The sequence below is a fragment of the Pieris brassicae genome, chromosome 9 (assembly GCF_905147105.1).
Source record: "Pieris brassicae chromosome 9, ilPieBrab1.1, whole genome shotgun sequence".
NCBI lineage: Eukaryota > Metazoa > Arthropoda > Insecta > Lepidoptera > Pieridae > Pieris > Pieris brassicae.
The window spans coordinates 8,049,506-8,070,078 of NC_059673.1; the positions used below are offsets into that span (position 1 = coordinate 8,049,506).

Here is a 20,573-nt window from a genome sequence, read left to right on the forward strand (position 1 = left end):
CAGGGAAAGCATTTATGAATACAAAACGATTTTTCAAGATATATCACCAAATTTTTATTGCCTTTACTTTGTGCATTATTTGTGTGCAATCTAGATGTATGGATTTTTTAATGTATTAGATTAAAGTTATTATAATCGGTTTATGTAAGCGAACGCTGAACAATTTTGAACATCACTTTAGGATAATTTGTTATCTGTTGTAATTAAATTGTTATTACAACTAGTCGAACAAAATCGTGGTCAGTACCGGTTTTTAAGTGGCGCTTTGTAATGAAACTATTTTTCGGTATGTATGTTCTGTTGAATCTTCAACAGATCAACTCGAGATTGTATTCTGTTAATTGTCATCTGCCATTTTTCTGTATGACATTTGACAGTGTTCAAGTGTGCATTTTTTGTTAAAAATTTAAAATAAGAATTTTAATTATATCTTTTTTTTAAATAAAATTTTGTTGGATTTTTACAATGTTAAGATGAATTTGTAATGTTTTTAATCGTGTTTTTTTACTGTTGCTAAACTTTGGAATTTAGAATAATGTAGACTAGTTTTAATATTTTACCAAAAGATCACAAATATATTTAGAAAAATATTTTTACTTTTTTAATGGATTGGAAATAACAATTTATATATTTAATATTTTCTGGTCATTTCTGGTACAGCTACTTATATTCATAATAATTGTTATTATACGTATTTTATAATTTGTAAATAAAATAATATTGAGAGATTTAAAGTTTTTTTTCCACACTTTAAAATCTTTTCTAAAAATACCTGCCAATAATCACGGATTTGAATAGTAACATTAGATTTGTATATGATAAATGAGCACAACTGAGTCACAATTTAAAAGAAATATCCGAGGTTAAGTAAGGAAGTTAAGTTAGGAATTAAATTTTTTCTTCGATTATTGTTTCGGTTCTTCTGAAAACTTTGATAACACTCCCGATCTACATTATTTAATTAGTATTAATAAATTCATTTCAATTGGAATTGGGTAGTGCGTGTAGCAACCGTCAACACAAGCTCCGTCTTACAGATGTTATTATAAATATAATCAGTGAATAATATAGTGCAATTTTATGTTTAAAAAACGTAAATCGATACAAACTACGACAAACAACCTAATACAAACGACCTACAAAATGTTTAGTGCATAAACTTCGAACAAATAGTTAAAAAACAACATTTTCTGGAACGTATTGAGTGAGTGACTCAGCAACGGACCAACCTGCTAATATTAACTTTTCTATAATTTGTGAAGTCGGAAGTGAAAAAAAAGAGACTAAAGTGAAGTATATTTATTGTGGAACGTTGATTATCATATTTTGCTGTGAAAGTGTATACGTGACTGATAGCATATTTCAATTAATTAGGCATCACGCCAAAAGTCACTTGCAAAACTAAATATATAAAAGAAATTCAAGTAATTACGCATATCTCTCGTTGGCCGCTTCCGAAAGCCGATGACGCTCAATCAACGGAACACAGATCAAATCAAGGAACATATTCATATTGTGTCGAATTTGTTTTTTTTATTTTTTTTATATATATTTTTTATATTCTACTTTCGATTCGGAGTAAAAGAACAGATAGAATGGAAGAAATAAAGAGTATATTGCAATCAATGCAAGAGGCAATCAACCAACAAAAACTCGATATGCAGGATATGAAGGAAGATATTAAAGAGACAATTAATCGAAGCATAAATGAAAAGTTTAGAGAGTTGGAAAACCAAAACAAAATCTTAGAGGAAAAACTTGAAATGCAAACAAGTAAAATAAACCAACTAGAGCGAAACTTGCGACGAAAAAACCTGCTTATTTTTGGCGTCGAGTACGAAGAAAACAGCTACTGGGACCTAGAAAAAAGCCTTGTGGGAATAATCGATAAATGTTTGAACATTAAATGCCACAAAAACAGCATCGAATACATAAGAAGACTAGGAAAAAGTGGGAAAAGACGAGACCCATAGTTATCATACTAGCAACGATGGGATTAAAAATAAAAATCCTTAAACAAAAGAAAAAAATTGAATCAGCACCGTATTATGTTAAAGAAGATTTTCCTCTAGAAATTTTGAATAAACACAAGGAGTTGCAAATAGTAGTCAACACAGAACGAGAAAAAGGAAGACTAGCGATTCTAAAATATGATAAAATTATTTTCTTAAAGAATCAAAACACTGACTCTGAAAGGTCAAGACTAGGAAAAAAGAAGAGAAACCAGTCATCGTCACCAGAGTCGTTAGAAGACATCCGCGACACAAATAAAATTAGAAAAGCAGCGAAAAAATTAAATAAAAACAACCACATTGATAACTACTTGACAAAAACAACAAATTCAAAACGTCCCGCTCTAGAAGAAGCTACAACATCTCTAAAAATCACAGAATAACAATTACAAGCGCCCCCTCCACCTCTCCCAACACGGCTAGTCACCGCGGGAGAAAAAGACTACAACCCTTCAACTTGCCAAAAACTATACATATGCACATACAACGTAAAATCATTACTTTCACCCCAGCGCCCTCATTTAAAGCACTCATTATCCAATATTAAATATGACATTATATGGGCTATCTGAAACCAGAAGGATGGGACAGGAGATAATAGAAGACGAAGATCATATCCTATGCTACACAGGAAAGACAAAGGAATGACCCTTCATTTCGGCATAGGGTTTATAATCAAAAAGTTATTTAAAAGAAATATTCATAATTATATCGGGATATCAGAACGAGTCTGTCTCTTAATTCTGAAATTTGATTCATTATATATATCAATTGTACAAGTCTATGCCCCTACATGTGACGCACCGGACGAGGACGTCAATACCTTTTATGAGAATATCGAAGCAGCACAAAAACTAGCTCATGGAAAAATTATCGTTATGGGAGATTTGAACTCCAAAATTGGTCAGAGACAAAATATCGAGCCCTCAATCATGGGTCCCTATTGCTATGGAACCAGAAATTCCAGAGGCGACCTACTGCTGCAATATGCGCAAGCAAATAGATACACCATCATAAACACAATATTTAAAAAGAAAACTAAGAACCTATGGACTTGGATGTCTCCAGGCCAACGACATAAAAATCAAATAGATTATATTCTGAGCAACGTACCTAAGTACCTTCTCAAACTTGGAAATCATAAATAATAAAATCTTCCAAAGCGACCACAGATTATTGAGAGGCACTCTCCTACTGAGTAAAGCCAAAAAAAGTCGAGCTTGTTTCAAAACACCTAGAACAGATTTTACGCTTGACGTAAATCAGCAGGAATACCTCCACAGCTTTAAAACTAAAAATCCAACAAATCGACTGGAAACACGAAGATAACATAGACTCATTCTACGTAAAGATTGAAACGGCTATAAAACAAAGTTTGGCAAGCGTGACTATAAAGAAAACAAAACCAGAAATTATTTCAAAAAAATAGGACTACAAATAAATACTTCGAAAACAAAAGTTGCAACAAATAACAACATTTACCCGATTATGCTTAACGGAACAGACATCGAGTATGTAGACAGCTATACTTATCTTGGTAAACAAGTTTCATTTAAGAAACAAAGACATGACAACGAACTGGAGCGCCGCGTCACCACAACTTGGAAGAAGTTTTGGAGCTTAAAAGAAATCCTCAAAGCTAAGCTCCCAATTAAGTTAAAGAAAAAGGTAGTGGATTCTTGCCTGTTGCCCTGCCTTACATATGGAGCACAAACTTGGATTTTCAAAAACAAAACAAAAGCCAAAATACGTTCGTGCCAACGTGCGATAGAAAGGAGTATTCTCGGAATAAAATTACGCGACAAACATAGAAGTGAAAATATTCGCAGAAAAACCAATATTATTGATGCTGAGCATTATGCCCTTAAATGGAGATGGGCAGGCCACGTAGCCCGTTGTACAGATGACAGATGGTCTAGAACAGTAACAGAATGGACGGGTCCGAAAGGAAACAGAAAGAAAGGAAGACCAATGGAGCGATGGGCCGACGGGATCGAGAGGGTAGCTGGCAGAAATTGGATGACGATGGCAAAAAATAAAGTAGGGTGGAAAAAGTTGGAGGAGGCCTTCTCCCGGACAGGGGCCGCATCTTAGTAAAACTATAATTTTTCTTTTTATTTCAATCAAATGTATGTCAAAGATGTGGAATAAAGGCTTATTATTATTATTATTTATTAATAAATTGCAAATGGATATAAATAATAGCTATTATTATATTATTTTATGTCTACACAAAACCTGTTTATTTTTATATACTTTTTTATACAACGGGGCAAACTCAAGTGATACCGCCGCCCATGGACACTCAATGCCACAGGGCTCGCTAGTGCGTTGCCAGCCATTAAATAATTGGTACGCTCTTTTCTTAAAGGACCCTAAGGCGAATTGGTTCTGAAATTTTTCAGCGAGCAGCTGGCATACTTATCTATTTTGCTTTATTCTAGGATATTCTGGGCAAAGTCCTGGCCAATGAAGAAGCAGAAGCACAGAAGTCTCCGGGGCACGTCGCTTCACAGAGCGACCTCACTGAGGATTTCTGCACGTTGGGAAGCTACAGCAACGCATTCCAGGACTACGTACTGGTTCCCCTGTACTGAACAAGGGACTGTCTGTCGTGCCTAGGACTAAAGGATGTTTATTAAAGAGAGGGTGGTCCATAATTGTTTTTAGATTTGTTTTGTTGAGGCTTTGAAGTCTCTTTGTCAGTAGCGTGTAAACTACCAAGTTGCCATTTTGGTCTACAGTCCGCGTTACACGAGCATCGGTGATGTTTGAGTTCTGTGGGAGTTTGGCGAATCCAGGTTCGCACGTATCATTGCGGAGCATCGCAAGCTAGTCGGCAGCATCCACTGTGTCCTTTTATCCACTGTAGGGTAACCATGTTTCTCATGGTCATATCCTCCAGTGCATTGAGACACTTCAGTATCAGTTTGTTTGACTTTTAGTTTTCTAGCAGCATTATCACAGATGCACTGTCGGATACGAATTTAATACAGAAGTTATTAATTTCGTGACGCATTCACATTGAGAAAATCGATCTGTGTGTATTATAAACATGGATAAGTATAGTATATTGAATTCAAAGTATATTGAAATTGAGATCAAGAGAGAATATGCCAGCGCCGGAGCCACAACCCGTTTTTGAGCCTTCGGTATATAAGTGTAGGTCATTTAGGGTCGATTGATCACGTTCCTCTTCTCTGATTTGTACATGATACTTACTGTCGAAAATATTTTGATTAGCGATCCTATGACATGGTGCGGCTATGAACGGCTATTATCACTCTATCACCCTGATGAGAACCTGTAGTGGTATTATCTCCAGGAGTATAAGTCTGATGGCAGTGGCTAGTGCTGGGTCCTGCTCTAAGTAGAGGTCTAGGAGTACAATTTGAAGGCCTATCCCCAGCGCTGCTGTTGGCATTGTTTTCATACAACCGCTTACTGCGGACAAGGCGTGCCTCTGGAAGCGTCCAAGTTTCGTGATCGCCATTAGGATTTTCGATCTTGACAACCAAAAAAGTGCTCCATAAGTTAGCATTGGCCTAATTAAGGCAGTGTATAGCCATAAAGTTATTTTAGGCGATAAACCCCTTTTTGAACGCCTAGAATCTTTTTGTATTGATAGAAGGAGATCGTTGCTTTATTTAGTATATATTCAAGGTTTGTTTGTTTGTGTCAAATACTTTGCAGGCCGTTCTCATGAGATCAAATATGGTGCTTTCTGATAGAGAGGACTAGCGGCTATAGCAATTAAATAAAACGTAAATAATGTTTGAAAACATTGTGTTTACTTGTATGAGAAAATATAAAATGAATATATAAATGACACCGCACATCAAAAGTACAGAAAAACATAATCCAAATTCAAATGCAGTGCATCATAGGCAATTGTGGACCACGACCTTCCAACACTTTTAAAGTTCCTCGATACTAACATAGCTATATCATTCGCATACCCCACCGTGTAGATATAAAATAACATTATTATTCTAGAGTTCTGTTATAAGCTCGTTAACTGCTAGGGTGGTGGGTGGATAAACATTTTCTAGATACATGTTTAATATTGTGATATTTTTTTATTGCCCAGTCTTAGATGTTCTATAAAAAGCCTTAAAAATCATGCATATAACTGCTGGAAATATTCCTTAGTTAAACAAAAACTGTTTGAAGGCCACTTGAATCTGTAATGTTAATTTCCTAAAGAACTACATATTTATAATGTCTTCACATATCTTATCTTTTCTTGACGACTTTTCAATAATAAAAGTAATTAACTTTTTCATTTCAACCTTCATTATTTAAATGTAATTTATTCTTTTTAACTATTGACGATTTATATATATTAATTAAAGACAATTCGTTCTTTATTTTGCCTATTTTTAATTATATTATGGCAATGGATATATGAGGAACGGAGATTACTTCGAAAAACAATAAAAGTGTTGGCAACTTTCTACATTAAGCCGTTTTTCATTTTCTAAATATAAAAAGTATTAATAGTTTTGTATGACATGTTTGCAAAAATATTTAATAAGTAATAGAAAAATAATTAATTAGTCTGGCTATTCAAAGGGGGAACGCTGCCAGTACCTTCGGAACCTTGCCTAAAGGGACTCCTTTTAATATTATATTTTAAGGTTAGTTATTGTTTTTTGTTATATTAATTTATGTAAGCAGTATTATGTTTATTCAAATGAAATAGTACTTATGCAGACTAGTTGTATGTTTCTAACTTACACGTATTCTCGTCTTCAATTATATGAAATGATTCCTATTCGGTTGAAGAATCTCCAAAAATTGCGTGACGTTCGTAAGGTTTGAACGCTCCCTTAGAATAAAATAATGAAGGTGCTTAGATAACATGTACCTATAATTTTTCAGGTGGTCATGGAGGAATTCCCTGTAGAGGAAATGGCGCCGGAACAATACGAATATGGCGGTAGCAAAGTGCAATAAAACAATTCAAAATGTGATATAATTAGATATAATATTACTAAAACGTAAAATAACATATTGATTTAGAACAAAGCAGATGTTTTATTTTCCACCATGAGTATAAACCCCGGTTTGCAAGAGCCGTTAGATGTAAAGTAAATCGTTTTTACACAGAAACTATTTACTTTAACAGTAAGCTGTTTCGTAACAATTTAAAGAAAGCATGACCCTGGCCAGGCCCTAGGTGCAGCCGAAGCCGATGCTCATGCGCAGGACACTTCAAGGCGAAAAGTGTATTCTTACTCAACCCTAAATGATTCTGATAGGTCAACAGCGATATCGGTGAATTAAAATACCGTGAAAAAAAAACGATAAAAAATGATATTTTGAATTACGCACGAAATCTACGTATTTAGTCAAAGTTAATAATCTAACAAACCGACAGACATTGAAATTATCAATGTCTTTGCAATTTCCTCTTACAATTTAACATAACAAAAAATACAACGTAAAACACATAAATTTAGCGTATAGGTAACTATTTTAATTTATTGTCTGTTGACACCATGACGTCCATAAACATTTTGACTTTGTTTTTAATTTTTATTATTTTTCTAATTCAAATTGCGAGTATTTGTAGTGCACCACAAGGTTGGAGTAAGTATTTTATGTTTTTTTTTTATTATTAACTTTTTATTCAATGCAAAATGATGCCAAAGTTTATTTCACTGTGTACATTATGTTTTAAAGCAATAAAAGGTCGATGAACCCACTAAGGTAACAGTAACAGTTTCCCGGCGAAACCGTAATTTTAGTCACATAAGGCACAGAAATACACAATGTGTCTGAAACATTTGTTGGTGTATACATGGGTTTACTCATATCTATATACATATAGATTCAGTAATTCAAACATTAATAATTGAATTATATTTTCAGACATTGGAATACCGTCACTACTTGGTGTCAATAGTGCTTTATTAAATGTGTGAGTATATCTCGTATTACAGCGAAAAATGTATATCTAATTTCCCATAAACTTTAGATACAATAATTGAATCTTTTTTTCAGATCTCTCGGCTAAGAAATGAAGGTTGTTTTTGGAGAGTTATGATAAGAATATTCGCAGTTTAATAATTATGAAATAAAATTTAAGGACATAATCTTGTTTTTTTTTGTAGAACAGCAAAACAGGCACTCGTAATGCCAGAGGGCTCGCGAGTGTGTTGTCGGTCTTTTAGGTATGCTTGAAGGATCCTAAGTTGTGTTGGTTCTTTTTTTAATTGATTTATTTATTTACAGACCATGCATGGCCAAATTCTAACTAAAAGTAACATAAAACTCAAATAAAATACAATTAAGCTATTTACAAAATTGAAAGTAAACCTCCTGCTATCCTCTAATCTTTTCCAAGTATATTTTTAAGACACAGTATATTACCCCCATACGCTTCACAAATAGGTCGATCTCCGCTGAAGAGTCGAGAAACCCATTAAGCAGCGAGAGTAACCGAGGAATGGGAGCTTGTTGACACTGGACAGTGCGAGCCGAACGCACAGCAAAAATGTTTGTGTTTCGGGCAGCGGTAATAATTATCCGGAACGTACAGTCTCATGATGTCCCCCAGCAAGTATGCTCTTTCCGTCTCGTTTTTAATTACGCTTAAACCAAATTTTATTATAGCTAAATCTCTACGAATTTCTAATGAATTGTTCCCTAAAACCCCCATCAAGAACTTATTAGGGTAGAGGTAAGGAGAAAAATTGTACCTTCTTCTATACAAATTTCTAAAGAACTTTTTCTGCACCCTTTCAATCATATCCCTATAATACCTTTCATAAGGGGACCACATGACGCAGCTGGTTTCAAGAATTGACCTTACTAATGATAGCACCCTAGTGGCAGTGTCCGACAGACCAACTGAATTTGGCAGGACAAACAACAATCTCCTAAATACTTCAGTGGGCAGCTGGTTCCACATAGTGGTGATGCGCGGCAAAGATTACCATAAACTTAAACAACTAAAATTAAACTATTCTTATTTCGTTTTGTCATTGGGGGCCTATCATGATCTTCATTAATGCGATTATATAAGTGAAGGTAACTTTTTTTTTACGTACTTGTAAGTAAAAGTAAGTAGCTTTGTTTCAACATGATATTTTTACTTATCTTATCCTTTAGAACTTACATATGGAACATTTAACTTAACAAACTTTTTTTTGAACTTTTCATAAAAAAAACCTTCCTCACAGTTCATGGAATATTTTAAAAAAATACTCGAATTGATCCTTGATTGATTGATTGAGCCGCCTTCGAGTATTGTGCTAAGAAAACAATTTTCATTTTAATTTATATAGAACGTTCGGTTTTGTTAGATAATGAAAGTTAATAATATAACAACTCAGAGTGTATGAAGTCGGGACTAAGAATTAAAAAGTACGTTAATAAGCGTCATTTGTAAGTATTTTACAATCGTCCTCGTAAAGCGAAAACTCATTAAGTCAAACATGGCCAAATCGTGTTATCAATGTGAATAAAAATTGTGAAACTAATTAAGTATATTCTTTGAAGCTAATCGAAAATTCGATAAATACAAAATTTTGTTTATTTGTGTATATTAAAAAAAAATATACATAGCTTGACAATCAAGAGATTTAATTAATTTTCTAATTGCATTTTTGATTCTTAAGTAGGCATTTAGGTACAAAACAGATAATGAAGGAAATAGGATATCGAGAAAACTTATTGAAAAAGCCCTCAGAACTAAGAGAAAACGGAAGGGAATGGATAAGTAAATAAAAAAATAGCATATCTGAACAAGTATCGTAAAGAGATTACTATAGAAGAAGCATAACCAGAATTCTGATACAGATAACTACAGAAGTCTAACTAACAAGGAATTAAATTAAAATACGGCAAAGTTCCACCAATAGTGAAGAAGAAGAGAGAGCCAGCGTTAGAAAAGCCAGGGATAGCTCCAAGACCTGAATTGATGAGCAATAACCTCAGTTTTAACTAAGACATTTAATGATGTCATAAACAATGTAAAGAATCTCATGTAATTCTCCTGCACAAAAAAGGGGGTAAGTGTAACTTTGGTAACTAAAGACCAATAAGTCTCAGTTCACATCTAAAATGTGTACAAAGATAAAACAGTAGTTTTTTGAAGAATAACACAAGTCGTGGACGAAAAATACGAGTAGAAATCGCTTATGCAATGAAATCTGTCTGATGCGAGAGGCATTTTTAGCCACATAAAAATGGAATCAAAAGGCTACACGTTTTCTATAGACAGATGCGTAAAACAAGGAGATCCACTATCTCTTAAGCTGTTCAATGCTGTCCTTGAACATATTTTACAACAATTGGAACGGGATAATTAATGGTAGCCGCCTAAAGTCTAAGCGGAAAAAAATGAAGCGTATTTTGAAATGAATGCAATCATAACTAAGTAGTTGACTAACTTGATAGACTAACATAGATGTCTACGGAAATAAAGAAAATAATCGCTTGTAGGTGGTAAAGAAGGTCCAGGGACCAGTGTCTTTCCAGGAAATAAATAATGAAGTACAAACTAAACATGCATTAAGAGAGTCTTTTAACACTTGTATTCTCCCATGTATAACATATGGGTGCGAAATTGCTTGAAAGAAGTATGATTGGGATAAATTTGACACATCAGAAATTCAGATATTATAAGAAAAATAAAATGTTACGGATATACTACATTGTATCACTCGTACCACTTAAATGGAGATGGACAGGATACATGGTGAGATGCAAACATGTTAAATGGAGCAAACGGCTTAAACTGTGGTATGCAAAAGATGGGACCAGAAGATAGGGGCGCCCAAAAACACGATAGCGGGATGATATATATAATGACCAGCATGTCCAAAGTTGCCAATGACACAACTTTTTGCAAAGAGCTGGGGCAGGCCTGTGGCAAAAGGCAGACCGAATTTCGAGATATTTTATAAACAGATTTGGAGAAACCTTGTAATTCGGAAATAAAGGCTTTATTATTATTATTATTAATTCTTATAAGGCAATCTATATTCTATGTTCTATGGATAACAAATAATTGATTTTTTTTCTCGGTAATTAATTATAATTATTGCTGTCATACTGCGACACACTCTTGTCGCACGCTTAGTATTTTCCAGTTGATATCATCACAGTTTTACCTACAACTTTATATTACTATAACTAATTTACATACATTTTCAAAAATATATGTCTTTATGAATGTTTGTATTTTCATTTAATATCCAGCCTTATTGCTGGCTGGAAATCGACAAGTGATTAATTTGTAGACCTGATTTTAATAAACATCGTTTTAGCTGAACAGTTTTAAATATACGTCTTCTTTATAAAAATTTACATATTATATAAGGAAAACAAGATATTTGTTTTTAAATTTTATTGATTGTGCCACATTGGTTAAAATGATTGCATTCCTTTAGCCGAGGAGGCTTCTGCAAAAAATAATGTTTTATTAAAATTTATTATCTATATTCCATTACGAGTGGTACTTTATATACTTACATGTTCATAATCCCGCTTATAACATCAATCAGTGCCGAATTCTCTGCACGAATTTCTGACATCTCTAAAAGAAACAACAACAACTAAAGCTTAAAATATTTAGAAATATCGAATCATTTTGATGGTAATAGTGGTTAAGAATGTAAGACGGATGAAATCTCTCGTAATTTCAGAAACTCGACCAAACCCGTCTTTTGTTAGACTAATTATAATCTTGTAACTAATCTTACACAAATAAATTATTAGATGTATCTCAGTTTATTTGTTCTAAAATAAATTAAATTTTAAATAATCTTATTGGTGACAAGTAAAACCCAGTCTTACAAAACAGTATATTCGTTTTCAAAGAGTATAATGTCTCTTAATAAATGAACTTCAATAAACCACTAATGCTTAACGAAGGAACTAATTAACGAATTACCCTAATTATTTATTATTCTCAGTGAAAACAAACTGTTTCAAGGCATAGGTATCGGCCCTATTATCTCGACAACTATTTGCTTAGTGGAACTTGATTCATTAATCAATTATTCATGGAGTTGATGAAGATATAAGACATGCCGGTTTCCTCATGATGATTTCCTATACCAAATTGTGATTCTAATGAAATCAATTTTACTTTTAGGCTAAGTATGACTCTTGTACGTCAAATACCAATTCTTTTTTTTTTTAAATTTTAATTTTGAATCTTACCCTAACAGTACACATTACGTTAAGTCAATATACTAATGTTATTTATCTTACCATCAGGTGGTGCAGTAAAAATAGTTGCAATTTGAATTGCAAACATAATAAAAATAAAAAATAAACTTGACGTATAGGACACCATGTTGAAATTTAAAACAATTAAGAGTGCTCGCCGTTTACCATATATATACCTTTTAGAGTGTTTTTGTGTTATGTAAATTTTTTAACTTCAGGAAATTACAAAGCAGATAATCAATCACTTATTAATTAATTTTGAATACGTGTTACCGTACGTAATTGTTTTGTATTTGAATAAACTTTTTAGTATTTTACTTGGAATGTTCAGTTGAAAAAAACTCTATTTTTGAAGCTAAAGTGTCAACTGGCTTCAATCGTTTACATGAGCTTATAACTAACAAGATTAGGAGTAGTGGGGTTGCGACGATAACAAAAAACTTACTTGACTTATTTAATTAAATCTAATTGACTGTTACATATAAAGAATAAAAGTGTAGTCGATCTATTGAGTATTATCGGCAACGAGAATGTTATTACAATATATGGCTCCAGCGTGCGACTCTCGTCCCTGAGGTTGTAGGTTCGATCCCCGGTTTTCTTTCTATGTGCGCATTTAACATTAGCTCGAACGGTCAAGGAAAACATCATGAGGAAACCAGCTTGCCTTAGACCCAAAAAGTCGACGCCGTGCATCAGGCACAGAAGGCTGATCACTTACTTGCCTATTCGATTTACAAGTGATCACGAAACAGATACAGAAATCTGAGGCCCAGACCTAAACAAGTTTGTAGCGCCATTGCTTTATATTTATGAAAAACTAAAGAGCACATATAATGCTTAACTGATGTTTTACAATTTACTACAAGTGTACGATGATTGCCAACGCATCTTTTTAATTCTTAGTCCCGTCTTCACGCTGAGATGTTATGTTATTAACTTTAAATATATAACCGAACGTCTCTATGGGGTAGCATAGCAAAATACCATATGATGGTATGTAGCTACTAAACCATAGGATAAGTAAAAAAGTTCATCGTCGATATAGTATACGCATTTCCACCAGTATCACCTCGACGTCCGTCGCTCCACAACTGAGCGTTATTTGTGGCAGTTTACTATGTGGATCTAACACTGAAGTATTTCCAAAACAATTCGACTTCAAGAAGGCATCAATTCTGGGCAAAACACTGACGAGCCATCTGGCATTGAGAGTGTCCATAAGCGGCGGTTCGCTTACCATGAGTAGAGCCTCCTGCCCGTTTGCTGCCCACAATAAAAAAACAATAAAATGTTCTTAAATCTTATTTTATAAAGCACTATTGACACCAAGTAGTGACGGTAATCCAATGTCTGAAAATATAATTCACTTATTAATGTTGGAATTACTAAATATATATAAACCCATGTTTAAATACACCAACGAATGTTTCAGACTCGTTGTGTCTTTCTGTGCCTTATGTGACTAATATTATGGTTTCGCCTTTGAAACATAATGTACATAGTGAAATAAACTTTGGTTTAATTTTGCATTGAATAACAAGTTAAAATAATTTAAAAAGCATGAAATAATTACTTATACTTTGTGGTGCACTACAAATACTCGCAAATTGAATTAGAAAAATAATATAATAAAAATTAAAATGTTTATGGACCAAATCACCAAATTTATTTGTTATAATTATTATTTTGTATGTATGAGGAAATTGCAAAGAAAGAAATAATTGGTCGACGATTATTAGATAATTAACTTTGACTGAATACGTCAATTCGTTCGTAATTGGAAATTTCAATTTTAATAGTATCACTGTTTTTTATGAGATTTTACCGATATCGCTGTTGATCAATCGGAATCATATAGGTTCTAGTAAGAGAACATCTTCAGTCCTGAACAGTCGCCCATGAGTGGATCAAGGGGTCCACATAGGGCCTGGCCGGGATCTTTATTTTTTAATTGTTACGAAGTAGCTTTTGTTAGTAGATACAGTTTTTGTGTAAAAGCGATCCAAATCGCTCACTTTACCTTCATAGGGCCGTAAACACAAAATTATGTATACGGTTCTTTTAAAACCTATGTGAGTACAGTATGCGGAATTCTATCGTGTTGGATACTAGAGCCACCCATGCTCCTGCGCATGTAACATCTCTTGCAAACCTATTAGTCGTGGTGAATGGTAATACTAATGGTAGAAAATAAAACATCTGCTTTTTTCTAAATCAATATATTATTTTACGTTTTAGTAATGGCGATATTATATCTAATTATATCACATTTTGAATTGTTTTATTGCACTTTGGTACCGCCATATTCGTGTTGTTCTAGCGCCTGTAATAAAATATATCTTTATTAATTTTGACAATACTATACTAGTTAAACTTGATTAAATATTGACGTAAATAGTTCATTTAGCTGTCTTTGGGATATATTGTATGTTGTCTTATGTTGTTATTGACGATTGATCATAATTATACTTTAAGTAAAATGAGCTGTATGTATAAGTAGATTTCATATTCATATTGTGTAGTGCGTGATTTTGCTAGAGATAAAATATTTATTTAAGATAAGTTTGAACTATTCCATAAAAGATACTTGTATAAATTATAGACAGTAATTGGCTTAGTTCAAAGATCAAAACTTCATTGGTTAGAACCATTATTTCTTACCCGTATCCACCGGCGTGTGCTTTAGCGCTTGCGTGAGCGCCGTGTCCGCCGTAACCGCCATGTCCACTGTTTCCGCCATGTCCACCACCTAGGCCACCTCCGAATCCACCACCACCTCCATGGCCGCCACCGATTCCACCTATAAAAAATATTTTCATGGCATTCTTTATAAATCCAGGTATAACGTCCAACAAATGACTTTGGCATAGTGTCTTTTCTCTACGGCATGAGACTTGTTATTAAAATAAAAACCCGCGGCGCCATTTGCCCAGATTGACTGTTTTCATGTGTCGGATCTTAACTTATAAGCCTATTAATTATTTTCAATAAATAAATACGAAATCATATTTTTTTTCCTAATACTGACAAAATGGCGCCTGTAAATGTTTACTAATATACTTAAGGTAAAGATTTACGGAGATTTATATTTAGATGAAATTGAATTATAGCCCATAGAACTAAAAATGTATAGTTATAATCTTTTGAGACATATATACTTTACGTTAAGAAATAAATCATTATATATTTATAAAGAAAAACCTAGAATGCATGTATGAGTGATATGCATCTTAATGCATTGTCATACCTCCGCTTCCGCCCCCAAGGCCGCCACCATGGCCACCTCCGTTTCCGCCCCCAATGCCACCACCGTGACCTCCTCCGTTTCCGCCCCCAATGCCACCACCGTGACCTCCTCCGTTTCCGCCCCCAATGCCGCCACCGTGACCACCTCCGTTTCCGCTCCCAATACCGCCACCGTGACCACCGCCAAGACCACCTCCGCTGCCGCCTCCAAGACCACCACCATGGCCGCCGCCATTTCCGACTCCTAATCCATCTCCGTGACCACCTCCTAAGCCACCACTGCTTCCTCCACCAAGACCTCCTCCATGACCACCTGAAAAATTATAAGTACATGTTGTCTAAGCAACATCATTATTTTTCACTGAGGCCTATAATATATAAATTACCATATGGTATACATTTTTGTCACGTTTTATGTACTAGTTATTCTCGGACACACACTGAACAGGTGGCATAAATTGAGGATTCAAATTTGCATTGGAATCATATCATATAATTGAAGACGAAAATACGTACTAAGGTAACACTGAAAATGTTTAAAAAAAGAAAAACGGCTTAATGTACTAAGTTGCCAATACTCCGTTCCTCTCTACACATCGTCGTATTCGATGGAACCACTGAGAAAAGCAGTGGGCCGATTCTTCCTTAGGGGTCTCTTCTATGGCATTTTCGTACGCTTTCACCGCAAAGCGTAGCGTTTCGTAAAGCTAAAACCTCGAATTTTATCTTAGTCAAATATTCAACAGTCCGTTTTGCGGACGATGTGCTTCACATTGTCGTGGTGAAGGAGGATCCTGTTTCGAGGGCGCTGCTGCTGGGCTTTCGAAGACAACAGGCAAACAGCGATTGACATACCAGTCTGCAGTAACTGTCCTTCCATCTTCTAGCACAACTATCGAAATGACCTTTCTGAACAAAAAATCTTTTTTCCTTGATTTCTTCCTTTCTTTACTTTAGTTGGCCGATCCTCAAAGGAAACACCCACTGAGCTGATGTTTTTTGGTTTCGGGTTCATAGCAATATATTTAGCTTTCATCACCAGTGACGATGTCAAATACAGCATTTGAGTCATCGCCGTTAAACTTATCTAACCTTTGGCGACACCAGTCTATGCGAAGGTGTCGGTTGAATTATGGGGAATTCATCTGGTACAAAGCTTCCTGACGCCTAAATGTTCGTGTAATATTTTTTGAGCTTGCTACCAATGCCTAGGCTCGCCCGTATCTGCTGATAGGTCACTCTTTTATCTTCCTCTATCATGCGTCGCACAACACTGATGTTATCTTCAGTAGTCGCTGTTAAATGACGTCTCTCACGCGGATCATCGCAAAGATTGCTACGTCCACGCTTTAATTCGTTAAACCAATTGTAAATATTGGCACGAGATGGGGCTTCATTAAGAAATGCTAATCGCAGCCTATCATAGCTTTTGTTGTTGAATAAACCCACAACGAAAGTCATAATAAATCATTGACCGAAGAGTTTTAGATTTGCCGCCAATTCACAAATGAATGCAATATACTACATAAGGTTACCAAAGAGTTCTAAAATTGAAATCCAAAAAAGTTTTCATTAGCATGTTTCTAAGTGGCCAGTTCTAAACATTTTCAGTGTTACCCACGTATAAGTTAAAAAACACAAACTGCAGATTGCACTTTAATTTGAATAAACAATGACAAAAAATTTAAATTATATTTCCATTTATTATTAAATATTTTCGCAAATATTTTGTCAAAAAAACCATAAATAGAATCCATGTTTTGCATTGTCTAATATGTACTCAAATAAGCGTTGATTTCTTAAAAAGTTACAAATATATAAGGTAAGTTGTAATCTCTAAATTTACCTCCTAAGCCACCACCGCTTCCTCCGCCGAGGCCTCCTCCGTGACCACCTGGAATATTCTCATTTTAAAAACAATATAATTTAATATTTAACGAAGGAGTTACAAAATTCAGTAGTTCTGAAAAATGTTAGCAGCTGTGGAATGTCTTTTTAGAATTGCATTGCATGTTTTTTTTAAGTTCTCTTGTCACAATGTTTGTTTCCATACTCCTCCGAAACGGCTCGACCGATTCTTATGAATTTTTTATTCATATTTAGTTAGTCTGAGAATCGCCTACTATCTATCTTTCAAATTAATAAGGGGTCCACCCCAAAACTTTTTTTTATTTTTTTTTATGAAATTTTTATATTTTAATGATACAACATACAAAAATACATACCACCCATTTTTTATTTGTTCATTAAAATCTTATGACTTAAACCCTGAGGTTTATTTAGAGATACCCTTCACAGAACACCCTAAAAAGTTTTCTTTCCCGAAAATCGAACAGTCCTGGGTTAGCATAGCAAAACCTTCCATGCTAGTATGTACTAAAAAGGTAGGCTACGTACAAGTTCGCGGGGGCAGCTAGTAGCACATAAAAAAATCACACAAATACAGAGAAATAGTAAAGGCTCAACAATTACTAGAGGATTTTTTAATATATCTTATAATTTTTTTGTCAAAGAAATGAAATAACAATTAATTTTATTTACCCTTACTGAAGCGTTATCGTGAATCACTGCAGTCAATAAGTTCTTACCATATTATACCTCGAATACATGTAAAGACAGCGTATCATATAAAAATCCTCTTTTTACGCATTAAACCAAAGTTGTAATTGTAAGTGCAATTAATGTCAATACTTCTGCTGTCATATAAATAATAAACAAACATACCTCCTACTCCACCTCCGAATCCGCCGCCACTACCTCCGAATCCGCCGCCACCACCTCCGCCTCCACCGCCAAAACCGCCGCCGCCGCCAAACCCACCTCCGCCACCACCTCCATAGCTTTTACCACCGCCGCCGTAGCCCCCTGAAAAAACAATATTTTTCCGTTTAGTAATAATGAAATCGACTTTCTGTTATTTTCTATTAAAATACATTTCAGTTAAATTTAAAATGTTCATTCTTTCTGTGGTGGTTACTTTTACCGTCGTAACAAAACAGAGCAGTAAAAAATAAAACAATAAAATACGAAGAATAAAATGTAATTATGAAACAATTTTGCTAATAGGCTCATAATTTATTGGTCTTACAACCCAATCTAAATTAAGTGTAAGTATAAAATTAAAAAAATAAATGAGTGACGTTCCGACCTCTTTAGGTCTGGGCCTCAGATTTCTAAGAGAATATGTTTCTTGATCATTTTGCAATCTAAAGTCGAATTTTTGGGTTTCAGACGTGTCCTCACTATGTTTTACTTCACCGTTCGAGCGAATCTTAAATGTGCACATAGAAAATCCATTGGTCACAACCGGGATCGAATCTACGACCTCAGGGATGAGAGTCGCACGCTGAAACCACTAGGCCAACACTGCTCGTGTTTCAGTGTAAGAATTTTAAAATCGCTTTTCATATTACGACAGTTGTAGATATTAGTTTAGTAAACATGAATGTAAACATTTTATTGACCTTCGATGTAACTTAATGCGTTATATGCACAGCTAGTTCCGGTTTCTTTATTACTTTGGTTAAGTTTAAACTACTGCAAAATCGTTAACTCACGCGTCTTATCCGAATTCCGATCCAGGAATCGATTTCTGGTAAAGTCATTTTAATTTAAAATTGGACACAGAAGGTTTTCCATATCTCAAAACACACAACACAGTGAAGTGATATTAACAAAACATCCACATATTGTATTAATAATAATTTGTTTAGGTTTTCGTTAAAGATAATGAAACAGACATATAATGTTTCAAAAGGTTAAAGGAATTGTGTGTCGATTTTTGGACACATTAATCGACAAAACGCTCAGTAAGGCTGTGTTTCTTTCTCCGTATGTGCAAAGAAAGATTTATTTGTACACATCCAAGGAGCGAACACACGCTCTCAGGGTTGAAAATTTAACGATTAACTAGGTCTGTATATTAAAAATAAAATAATTTAAAATGATATTAAGTATCATAAATAGGTTACCTGGTGCTGAGTGCACGCAAACAATAAACCCGAAGGCAACACAAGCAACTACAAACTTCGGCATATCTAGAACTGTGAGAATACAGTCTTCGTCAGAGCCTTTTATACCATTAAGCTTATGTCATAAACAGGTAATGTTTATATACATAGTCATCACTTTTTGTTGTGCATTTTTTGTCTCGAACTATAGCGGTAGACAAAGTTTGGTTACTTTAAATGGCGGATGCAAACTTATAAGTTATTTTAAATTTAGCTTTTGCAGCCAAATCCGGATATTTTTAAGTTATCTGGAACTATCTCTGGTGTATATATAACATATGTAAACAAAACGTTAATATCATCTAATATAAAAATAATCTCCTCGTATTACAATTATTTTTGTTTTGTCTTTAATTGACAATTCGGGTTGTACTTTTTCAGAAACCTGATATTTGACTTTCCTTTACTTGAAAAAAAAATGCTAAAAAATCGCTGGAAAATCGTTAAACGCGAATAGACAATCATAAGTACTTAATTTATTGTTAAGGCCTGTGTCAGGCACAGAAGGCAGATCACCTACTTGCCTATTCGATTTACAAATGATCATGAAACAGATACAGGAATCTGAGGCACAGACCTAAAAAGGTTAAAAGGTTTAATGGAAAAATATAATATCTTGCTATCTGCGAACTTACTTAAGAGATCGTTACGAATTGTCGTAATAAAGACCATATCAATAATGAAAATATTGGTATTTATATAAGATATTGTTAAATAGCATCAATTCGTCATCTTTTAGTTGAATAAAACTAAGTTTTCGTTACTAAAATAATGCAGTACACTATTACAAACCAGACCGTCATAATATAGATTTAAAACAAATAAGAACACAATACAATTTTGATTATAAGTATAAATTACATTGTGTAATAATCTTATAGATACTTATACAGTTACCATAAAAAGGAAATGAACAAATATTCAATATTAATATTTATAGTTTAACCTAATTTATTTTCATATAAACAAATTGTATTATGTTGCAATTCTTACGCTAAACTCGCCGAAGACTTGATTGACATCTATATGATAATTATGAATCGACATGTTTTTCCAGATAATTCAAAAAGGAAAATCACCGTTCTACAGAATTAGCAAATCCATCCTAACTGAT

General features: G+C 34.1%; 1 protein-coding gene and 2 long non-coding RNA genes across 3 annotated transcripts; 1 reads left to right on the plus strand and 2 right to left on the minus strand.

Moving 5' to 3' along the window:
* Positions 1–7,497: 7,497 nt before the first annotated feature.
* On the plus strand, positions 7,498–8,113 carry LOC123714484. Its single transcript, XR_006754315.1, has 3 exons — positions 7,498–7,607; positions 7,890–7,938; positions 8,022–8,113. It is a non-coding gene; the product is annotated as an uncharacterized LOC123714484 (long non-coding RNA).
* A 3,256-nt stretch (positions 8,114–11,369) lies between these two features.
* LOC123714292 lies at positions 11,370–12,374 on the minus strand. The gene is made up of 3 exons (XR_006754290.1): positions 12,243–12,374; positions 11,499–11,562; positions 11,370–11,428 (listed from the first exon to the last, which is right to left on the minus strand). It is a non-coding gene; the product is annotated as an uncharacterized LOC123714292 (long non-coding RNA).
* A 2,032-nt stretch (positions 12,375–14,406) lies between these two features.
* On the minus strand, positions 14,407–19,514 carry LOC123714640 (glycine-rich cell wall structural protein-like). The gene is made up of 6 exons (XM_045668996.1): positions 19,421–19,514; positions 18,174–18,314; positions 17,296–17,343; positions 15,451–15,762; positions 14,865–15,003; positions 14,407–14,526 (listed from the first exon to the last, which is right to left on the minus strand). Exons 1-6 carry the CDS (start codon positions 19,482–19,484, stop codon positions 14,520–14,522), a joined length of 711 nt encoding a protein of 236 aa, XP_045524952.1. The 5' UTR covers positions 19,485–19,514; the 3' UTR covers positions 14,407–14,519.
* Between the last annotated feature and the right edge of the window lie 1,059 nt (positions 19,515–20,573).